The sequence below is a fragment of the Xiphophorus couchianus genome, chromosome 23, assembly GCF_001444195.1.
Source record: "Xiphophorus couchianus chromosome 23, X_couchianus-1.0, whole genome shotgun sequence".
Lineage (NCBI taxonomy): Eukaryota > Metazoa > Chordata > Actinopteri > Cyprinodontiformes > Poeciliidae > Xiphophorus > Xiphophorus couchianus.
The window spans coordinates 2,039,029-2,050,000 of NC_040250.1; the positions used below are offsets into that span (position 1 = coordinate 2,039,029).

Sequence of the window (10,972 nt, forward strand, 5' to 3'; positions counted from 1 at the left end):
ATAGGCAATATTTTCATTCTTGCACAGCTGCTGAAATATCATACATGGAAAATAAACAAGTCAGCAGAAAAAGCATCGGCCTTCAAAAAAAATGCCGCACGGAGGGATTTGAGGATTTCACACCAACTGCTACATCTTTATTGCTCATGGTAACCAAAGCAGTCCCCGGCCAAATAATCTTCAATTGAAAAACAAGTAAAATCAATCTCTAAAAGTTCACGCGAGGTTCAGCGCCTGAGGGCGTCTGACAGCGAACTTCTGCTTGCACAACATCTTTAGTGGGCAGCTTCACAGCAGGAACTCACCCACAGCCTCTGCCAGGCCGAAGACCTTCTGATTGTAGGCGTCTGTTTTATCCCAGATGAAGGTGTAGGAGAGGTCAGGGAAGGCTGGGAAAGACTTCTGGAACTGACGGCCCATGACAGCCACCATCAGGTGGACTTTCATCAGGCCAAAAGGGAGGCGATCCTGGGTCAGAAGCACCTTGAGGATGGGCTTGTAGCCAGCTGCCCTGGAGCTCAGGTAGACCAGGTTGAGGTCACTGCCTGGTATGGCCACTTGCTCATGAAGCACCTATGATTTTAATTAGCAGTCAGACTGGTGCCAAAAGCACAGTGTGAAGAGCAGACATTCAAAAAAAACCTCACACACAGCTAACAGGAGCAATGGGAGTCTGTATTTAACTTAGAGAAAGGCCCTAATTACAGTTTATAAAGTTACTGTGCAATCTACAAACTCTGTGCAGATTACAGTGGTGTGAAAGAAAAATGGCTTCACCGTAAAGGCAGCAGATGAGTTCTTTAGTATCAACAAGCAGAATAAAAATCAAATACTGTATGACTACTAACAGAAACTGTCTCTTTAGGGTGTCTCAGTTTGGACCTGAAGCTGCTATTATACAAAAAATAAATAGAAAAAAACACACACACACACACACAGCAGTTTGCTTTTCTCAGCTAAAACCTGGCACAGATAGATGCGGTCCCGACAGAGAAAGCAAAGGCTGCAGTCACATTTCGCAGCGAGGGATTTCTCTGAACTGGCCACAGACTAAACATATTAATCTGTGCTGCTGGGAGACAATTTATTGCTTTGTATTTGGGGAGATACTCTTCCATAAAGACCCAAAAGGCAGCCTGAAAGGCAGATCAGACCCTGTGTGAAATGAGCAAGACAAGCCGCTGTGAAACGAAGATAACATAATCAAAACTGCAGCCTGTGATGCTTGGATCATTCCTGAGTGAAAATACAGCAGTCATTCAAAAGCAATCAGATATGAGGGGAATTTGAAATTGGCTATAAAAACAATGAGAGGTAATGCTTCTGAGTCACCTCGGCGCCGTCCGCTCACCTGGGTCTCAGGGATGATGGGGTTGTCCTCTGGGGACGTTTTGTAGAGGGTGGAAAGCGGTGAAGCCAGAATGTACGGGTTGGGCCTGACCAGGCCGGTCAGGTAGCAGCTGGGGATGTCGTTCTCTTCCCGCTTCATCACCACCGTGTCCATCACATGGAAGACGTTCCAGGGGAGCCACACGGTGCGCTGCAGTGTGGGGAACGGCGCTCGCTCATAACTCAGGGTCAGGCTGGCGCCGCCGTTCGCCAAGAGGTCAAACCTTCACAGGACAGAAATATGTGGAAAACACTAATACTGCTGAACTGTATCTATTGTAAACTAGCTCATTGTTTCAATGCACCATCTAAACCATTTTAACTGCATTTAAAATCATTTACCATACAGATTATCCCCTATTCGCAGTTCACAGATTTTTCTGTGGAAGGTAAACTGAAATTCTGTATCTTGGTGCAATGCTACCTGACACGTTAAAGGCTGCATAGCAACCATTCATTTTCCTTGCCCCTGATTGGCTGTATCAGGGGCAAGACGTTGATGTTAGATTCTGCTGTAGTGATAAGATGGTTTCCACTGTGCATATTAATGCATATTAAGGTATATTTGTTGTTTGAATTATTAAAATACTTAAGACTCCCATTAAAATGCATATTACTGGCTATTTTAACAGTTCAAACACCAAATATACCATAAAATTCAATAACACAAAGAGTGTTATTGAACTCTTTGTTCAATAACACTTTTATTTTCTATAAAAGGGCCAACTTGGCCCTTTTATAGAAAATAAGATCCACACTCTTCCTTACAGCCAATCGGTGCCAGGGAAAATAAATGGCACCTCTCTAATTAGCATTATGTGCTAATAAGAGATACATTTTATTTTCATACATCCTTACTAGAGGTTTGTCCACAGGTCTATGAAACTACTTATATTGTAAATCTGTATTTTTCGAAGAGGTTGTACAATAATTTTAGCTAAATTAAAGATTTTTTAGAATAATATTTTTCTTCTAAAGTGAGGGATTTGTGGAATTAATAAAGTGATACCTAAACACAGAATTTGGGGGAAAAAAAATTATTTGGTTTGATTTCTGATGAGAGCTGTGGACAGTGAATCTTTTTTTCCAGACCACCAAAGCAGAGAAACTTCTTTTTCAAGTCCCAATCATTCAGCCTCCATTTAACATTCTCATTCACTGAATCTAATTTATTACTTCTGTTCAACCAGGCATGGCGGTGGCAGGAACGTTATGGCTGAATTTGGTTTGGAGCGGGGGTGTTAGGGGGGCGGAGTCTGGGGAGTTTCCTCTGGTGAACTGGTGTTAATTAGTACGACGTTACTGAGGGAAAGTTACTGGTTTGGAAATGAAGGGCGAGTCTTTGAAGTGCTGCTCTATATAGTTGCTGAGCTTCACACCCAGGGGGCGCAGCATCTGTGTGGTGACATCGCATGTATTCTCATGCACAGAGATACACTTGGAGGTTTCAGTGCATATGTACTTCTCTCATGCATGCCACCCATACCCAGAGTGACACACACACACACGCACACACATACGCGCCAACAGCCAAGCTGTGCAGCTGACCTAAAACAGCTTCCTTCTCAAGCTCTCTCCTCTTTTGGGCAGTGGGGAGCTCACAGCTGCAAGAGGCCATGCTTTGATGCTGCCCCTCCACCCTCCCTTCTTAACACACTGAGCGGATCTGTTGGCTAACCAAGTGTGATTATCCCCTACCATTTATCACGCTTCTTGTCAGAGAGTTACAGGGCGGAATATCTGAAGAAATCAGCTAATCCTCAGCCATACGGGGACCCAGGGACCGCGATTCATAACAGCAGCTGTACAACTCCCTGCCACTCAAAAAGCCTTTTTGTTCCACACTGGCAACACATAAACATGGCCTTTATGCGTTGAATTGGAACCAAAAGTCTGGTTCATAATTTTGACAAACGGTCGTGGGTGTGATCGCTCCTCCCTCAGCCTTTCTGTGAGATATGTAACATACGCTTTCCTTGTATGTGTTTGCACTCCCATTATTAAGGACCTATCTGTGGTAATAGCAGGAGGAGGTCAGACAGTAATCCCATGTTTTACTACTCCGCAGGCAGATTGATTCTACCCTCGCTGATTCAATGCATTTTAAACAGCTCGCTTCAGAATGGCCTCCACCATGGTGACATTTGCATGAGGAATTGTTCTAAGGCAAAATGTGATGCTGTTGATTTGGGAAGCTTTTTGCTCAACCACCAGGACACCTGTCCCACTGTTGGACGCCTTTTACTAAAACATGCAGCCCAACGAGAACCTCAGGAAAAGCATGACCTCTCCATTTCCTTACAAGCAGCACCTTTTGATGTTTGTGAAAACAGGGAATTGCTTACATGCCGTCCTGCCGGGTGATGGTGTAACCAAAATGTGGGTAGTGCAGGAAAGACACGTTGACTCCAATCAGCGGCGTCCCGTCTCCCGTTAGGACCTGACCCCGGACGACTGATACCAAGCTGTGAAAGGAAACAAACAGAAAATGAGCTGAGCAAACAAGCGGCCGCTGCTTCACCACGGATCACAACTGCCACATGTTGGCCAGCGGCATGAAGAGAGAGGTATGATTCATTGACTGCTACCAACACACACGTCAGCAGCTGCTAGTCATGAAAAAGCTGCCATAAAGAGTCACGGTGTCTGTTTATTACTTTAAAAAAGCCACAATCTATACAAATAAGAGCTTTTGTTAACATTTTGCTGTATCTTGCACCTCTATTGCAGCATTTATTATTCAAGAGAACACAAAGAAAGAAGCCTAGTTATGTATGAGTAAGCCTCCTTTCCTGACAGGTTGCAGCATACAACACCATTACAGTTCCTAAGGGTAGTCTTCTCATTTATGGGGACATAACAGTGAATAAAAATTCAATGAGCACAAATGGAGTTCATTTACAGATTACATTTTTCTGATTTCTATGAATAATTTCATAAGGGTGTGCCATATGTTATACACAGAGCCTTGCAGAAGTATTCACATCTCTTGAGCATGTTTACATTTTTTCTCATTCTCAGCACAAACTTTAATGGTTTTGTTGAGGTTTTTTAAGAAAGAGCAGCTAAGTAAAATATAACTGTGAACCTGATTTTCAGGCTTTTAAATAAAAATCAAACAAGTATGTCGTGCATTTTTAATCAGCTTTATTCAATAACAAAACCGTCTCCAGCTACAACTGGAAGGCTTTAGCAAACATTGGAAATCTACACATAAAGATCTTTGCTTATTCATTAAAAAAAAAGCTCAAGTTCAGTCAGACTGGATGGAGAGAGTCTCTGAAAATCATTGTTCAAGTCTTTTCACAGGTTCATTGGATTTACAGATCTGTACTTTGACTGGGCCATTTTGACCTATGAATATGCTTTGGTGTGAACCACTCCACACAGTGGCTCTGTATGTTTAGTTGTTTGTCCTGCTGGAACCTCTTTTCCAATCAAAAGCTCTTTGGACTCTTTCCATCGATTAGATTCCTTGTCACTTCTGGAAAGGATACCCAAAGCATGATGCTGCCACCACCAGGTGTCATTATTAAGGTAAGTTCAGTGTCAGTTTTTTGGAGAGCATAATGTAAATGTGACCTTTATAAATTGTTCTTGGATCAGGTACTGCCTGTAAGAATATTAATTTAATAAAACATAACGTGCAGTGGAGAGGAAATCCCATTTTTATTCTTTTGTAGAGCAAATCTGCCCCTGACACTGCAGGGCAACCGGCCCCACACCTGTTTTTCTATGATGCCAGGACACAACACAAAGAAAGTAAAGTCCAGATGACAGGATTCTGTTAGAGAATTGTGTGAATGTTTGGCTGTGTTGTTGCGTTATGCGCTGAATCGTCTACGCAACATACTAAGGTAAAGGTTAATGATGCATCGGTCAATTGGCCAGTGATTAATATTCTCCAATTTCTTTCCTTGATCGGCTTTGACCATTGATCTGAAGGTCAAATACAGAAAAATCTGATTTTCTTTCCCCAGTTCATTAAATCAAAACAACAAATCCCCACTATTTTCAGTTCATAAATGCATCATCAAACGTGTTCTTTAATGGACTTTTTGTTTTTGACTTCAGTAAGTGTTATATGAAGGTTACAGGCAGGTGCTTTGATGTATCCAAAGAGATCATTTCTAAGGTGGATTTAAAAGTAGTACCTCCGTCAGAGACATTTTTCCTTTTCTATTTCTAGAATTAAAACAGAATTTACAGAAACGACTTTGTTATAATCCTTAGAAAGAAAATTTAAATTGGTATGACAGACAGAGAAAATTTGAAAAGCCTGATTGGTGTGTCTCCAGTGAAGGTGAAACCTGAGATGTATAACAACCGAACAAGATTGGCAGTTAGATGCTCAGACGGCAATGTAACGTCTGTGTGGTTAATGAAAGCAAAAAAATAGAGTCTGACAATGAATATTCTTATTGGTCTGATGCTGCTGAAGGAAAATGTTTCTCTGAATTGCATCTGAAAGATCGGTGACTCACATGATTATTGAGAGAAGCATGTTTGGTCTTAACAAGCTCCTTTTTAAGACCAAAAAAAAGGAGTTTTTTTTTGTCTTGTGTCATACCAGAGTTTCATGGCAGCAGGCTTTAAAAATATCAGCGGTAATACTCATGATGACAGATATTACATCGACAAGAACAGTGTTACAAGCTCTTCGGCTCTGTTACAGATACACTATTGATGTAAAAAGCCAAAATGCTTGTTGGCTGACGTGTCAAGAGACACTTTATAGCAATTCAGAACAACGAAATACAACGCCGGAGGCAAAGTGTCGCAAAAGACAAAAACAACAAGGGTTCCTAAAAGGAAAAGCACTGCTGCAAAACAAAGGAGGATAACCAAGAAAAGGTTTAGAAAGGTGAACTCAGAAGTGAAGATGTGAAAGAAAGATGCAATTTATATTCAGAAAATACAAAATGTTCAGCCCTGAAAATGTCAAAATATGAAGGTTTCCTGTTTTGAAAAAAAGACCTATTTTCAAATAAGCACAGGAGATTTCTCTGAAAAAAACATTTTCAACGAGTACTTTTGCCAACATCCACACCCTGGGGTTGCTTTGTACAACCCACCTCCCACTGCTGACCAAACATGAATGCCTCTGGAGTAGATAGGGGGGTTAAATACTTCACTTCAGGACACCCCAGTGGTAGTTAGTCTTCTGTATGGGAGGGCATTATTCATTCACCAGCCCCTCTCATATTATTCCTGCTGCTAAATGGATTTGCTTCTGGTCAAAAAGATTTCCACCAGCAGTTTCTTTTTTCCCCACTTTCACCTGGAAAAAAAAAACTGTTTTTTTTTCCTTTTTTTTATGCATTTCCTTTATAAATCACAGACGCAGAAGATTCATACATGATTTAACCTCCTGGTATCCTTGACCATTTTTCAACATGACTGCGAGGCCTTCATGTAGAACTTGTATAACACTGATTCTCATTCCTAAATTCATGCTTGTGGGGTAATTTGTTAGGTCCGACCTGCGTTTGAAGGTAAAACGGAGCCAGACAATGTAATATTTCTCCATCAACATTTACTCATTTGCCATATCAGAACTGCAGAAGGGAATTTTAAAGGCGTTCCTGCTGCATTTGTCATTGGTGAGTAAAAAGTGCTCATTTGGCCGCTTTATCTGCAGGTCATTACATATATGAGACAGGAATGATCAACAGCATGAGCCCCTCTCTTATTTCTCTCCTTGCATGACCGTGTGCTGTTATTTATTTGCTGTTTTTTTTTCAAAAAAAAGAAAAGAAAACAAAAAAAGACCACTTAAGAGCTCCAGCAAAGGCTCCCTTTTTCTTCCTCGTGTCTCTATTAATCTTTGGAGAGGCAGACGGATGATGCGAGAACTGAAGCCCATAAACAAACGCAAAGCAACACCACCTGCTGAAACTCCAGAAATGAATCATAAAGTACATGAATTCTTATCTGTCACTGTCCCACACTGGCTGCAGAAAAACACCATCTGAAATCCCAGTGGGAGACTTGTGTGGGGACATGCGATACGGCTGTGGAACCATTGTGGAGGAGAAGGTTTGGACGGGGGGTACCGGGGGGGCGGCGCTACACCACAACACATGTTTATTCTCTCTGCTGTGCAAGAGACAAGTTTACTGCCGAGTTCTGAAACCAGACCACACACTGGAACCGGCTCCCCTTCTGTCAGATCACACAACGGCTTTTTGGAAGAAAATGAATGACCTCTAAGTATTTCCAATTTCTCTTCTGTCCCACATCAAGCACTGTGTGACTAACAGTCGCCGCTGCCGAGGAAAGTCTTCTTTATCGCCATTGTTGCAGCGATTCAGACGCTTCTTTATGAAGCAAACTTTCACTTCATGACAAGAAATGTTATTAAAAAGAGCTTTGAAACAAACGAACACCACTAAGTTTTACTTTTAGTGTTAAAAGGCATTCATGCATAAAGTTGAGTTTTTCCACAGCAGTGATAATGTGGGTGGGGGTGGAAATATTTAATTGTCACATTTAGCATTAAGAATGTTTGCAGAGCTAGTAAAATTCTGTTTTTTACTCTAAAGCTGACTTTGGAGAAAAGATAAAAAGAAAAATGAAATTTTTGAGAAATAGAGCAAATGCCACAGCCAGACATGAAATCGACAGTAAGCTCAAGACAATGAGGATGAGGATTACTGAGAACCCAGCTGAGGGGAATTGCCTCATTCTATATTTTCAGTAAAGCATGCTATTTACATAAGGATTACTTTAAATTGTTGGATGAAATAATCCCAAAGCCTTCAGCACACAGTTGGTAATCATTTTCCTCTACATCAGTCGCCCAAAAACTTGCTTCTGTGCAAATGTGAACGCAATAAGTTCCTGTTTAATTAAAAAAAAAAAAATCCTGCTTCACACCTTGAACCACAAATTATATTCTTCTCTGTCCTTTACATCAAACATTTTAATCAATTCCTTTAACTTTGACAAACCTGACACTGAAGGTCCACATTACAAGTGAATATAAATATGTATGCATATAAAAGTGGTTCAAATTAAAATTGTACGTGTATAAAATACACAATAAATAAATGCTAAATAATTAAATAACAAATTAAATAGAAATTAAGAAATTAATAAGTAAGAAGATATTTGAACAAATAAATGAATAAATAGCTAGATAATAAAATTTTAAAATTAAATAAATACACTTGCATTTAAGCAATAGTAAAATAGACGTATTTCAATAACTTATTTATTCAACATATTTAAGTAAATAAGTAAATAAATGACCAAATTACCTTGCACAAGGGTCGTCAGAGACGGGCCGATGAAAACATGAATATCATTTCTTATAGTGTATTTCAGCAACAAGTAAGCAACAAAAGCCTTCCACTTTAGTTTATGATTTATAAACTAAAGGAAAAAACTCAACACTAAAATGGAAACTGTGTCGACTTGCACACAATAAAGCCCACATGTGGACTTTTAATACATTTTTCATACAGAGATAACTAACAGAATAAGGTTCTGACTGCGTTTGATGTTCTTTTGTTGGAGGAACAGTTTCAAGCGAGCATCGCCTTCTCACTAATATCAAAGATTTTTTTCTTGTGTCTAAGGGTTGCAGCTTCAGATCTACAAATCTGTGATGGTTGCCCCACTGATAATAAAATATGTATATAAAGATTTCTAAAACTGTTATCTGGCACATTGCACACAGTTTTTTTCCTTTTAATGTATAAAATTTTCTTGTTCACTTAATGTAAGCAAAGGGTGTCCAAACCTTTAGCCAAGGGGGCCATAATTAAAGTGTTTGGGAGCAATGTTTAATAATATTGCTTTTTTTCCATTTTTATCCACTAAACTAAACTATTTTAATGCAACAATAAAAGTAGTCTGACTCCAGTATCTGAATCAAGCCTGAGTTGGGTAACCAAACCTGCGATAGTCTTGAGTCGTGTTTTTCTGCCGTAAGGACTGCTTAAACAGAGAACAAGCTACTCCTGAATTACTTGTCACTTCTGGCAGCTAAACTGCTGTAAACAAACTCGTCATCTTGACTCCAAAGACAAATACGTGTGACACTTGTGACGGTTCGACTGCACAACCGCAGGTGCCTTCCTCACACAGGTAATTAGACAGCAAACAGCCAGCGTGAGCCAAATAATTAAGCAGGTGTCGGTGGCACGTAAAGCTGCTTACCTGCTGTTGAAAGGGTTATCTCCAGGTATCACATGGCTGCCACTGGGGGCGATCAGGAAGCTGACCCGGTCATAAAAACTTTTAGACGAGGGCTGGTTGGTGGCGGAGGCACCGGCAGCGGCACTCTGGCCCTGGCCGGCGACGGCGGCCGGGTCAGCAGAACCGCGACAGTAGGTCTGACCCTGGCAGGAGATCTGAGCGCAGCAGTCAGGATCCATGCAGTCAACAAGGCCATCTGAGAAAAAAACACCAGGGAGACAGAGGGGACGGGAAGACTTGATGACCTGGAAAAATCTGGGCTGAAAACCTCTGATGCTGCTCTGAGTGCTGATGACTTTTTAGATGAACTTCAAGTAAGAGCAGAGATGCTGACTTGACACAAAGTAATTTTTTTAAAGTATCCCTGAGGAATTGTGAAAGTTCTGGGGCTTGTAATCAGGCAAATAAGTGTTTCATTGGAAATCCAGCCTGTGGAGCATTCATACTATAATCTCAACCTCTCTTTCTAATTGATCTACTTTATATTTTAGAGCATGCTGCTTAACAATCTGCACTGCTGCTGCATTTGCATACTCCTCTCACTGATGTTTTATGTATGATTGATTTGTTTTGTTTGTTTTCTGTGCCACTACGGAGCCGGATCAAAAGCCGTTTTCCTGTCTGGTGCAATAACGGTTCCCGGTTAAGTTCTTTCTTCTCAGACAATTTGTACTCTACGTTCGCTTCTTCCTACCTCCCTCATTATCCTTGCCGTCGGAGCAGAGCGTCTCCGTGGCGACGTCGCAGCCGAGGCCTCTCCATCCGGACTGGCAGATGCAGTGCCAGACGTTCTGATCCAGGACGCACCTCCCGTTGTTGTTGCACAACCCGGGGCAGCCGTCTGTCAAAGCATCACGGCCGAGAGGATGAAGGAGAGAAGGAGAGAGGAGAGGGAGGAGTGAGGAGACAAGAGCAGAAGAGGGCACGTGAGAGTGGAAACGGGGGAAGAAGAGGGGTAAAAATGATAGAAGACAGAAGTGAGTGAACATACAGAACGATACACCTCTGACGGGACTGGGGATGGGGGTGGGGGTGTGAGAAGTTACGGTCGTTTCACATGAGTTGAAGGGGCAACGACTGAGAAAAGTGAAATATACAAGAGTAAAGAGGGTGAAATCTTTCACTTGCTGTTAGTAGAATAATGGGAGTGAGAGAGTTTTTTTAGATAGATTCCACCTGAATCAGTAGCATAACTGTTATTAATAATAATGATATATATTTTTTTATTTATTTACAACTTCAATGGTTGTCTTGTTTAAAAATGTACACAGAGTTCCTGCACATTTTTACATATGAAACTACTTTTCAAACATAATGTCCATAATTATCTGAGCTGTTTTCAAATTCAAAACTTCTCTATGAATGGAATATATTTCTA

The 10,972-nt window shown here is 41.0% G+C and overlaps 1 protein-coding gene across 6 annotated transcripts in view; it reads right to left on the minus strand.

The window, feature by feature from the left end:
• Positions 1-10,972, minus strand: part of LOC114139297 (teneurin-3) — a 187,966-nt gene that overhangs the window by 45,342 nt on the left and 131,652 nt on the right. For all 6 annotated transcript variants that reach the window (XM_028009148.1, XM_028009152.1, XM_028009151.1 and 3 more), the window contains 5 exons: positions 10,289-10,435; positions 9,556-9,790; positions 3,735-3,854; positions 1,352-1,613; positions 306-573 (listed from right to left, as the gene is read on the minus strand). In XM_028009148.1, the coding sequence (XP_027864949.1) occupies positions 306-573; positions 1,352-1,613; positions 3,735-3,854; positions 9,556-9,790; positions 10,289-10,435 (1,032 nt within the window). The remainder of the gene's footprint in view (positions 1-305; positions 574-1,351; positions 1,614-3,734; positions 3,855-9,555; positions 9,791-10,288; positions 10,436-10,972) is intronic.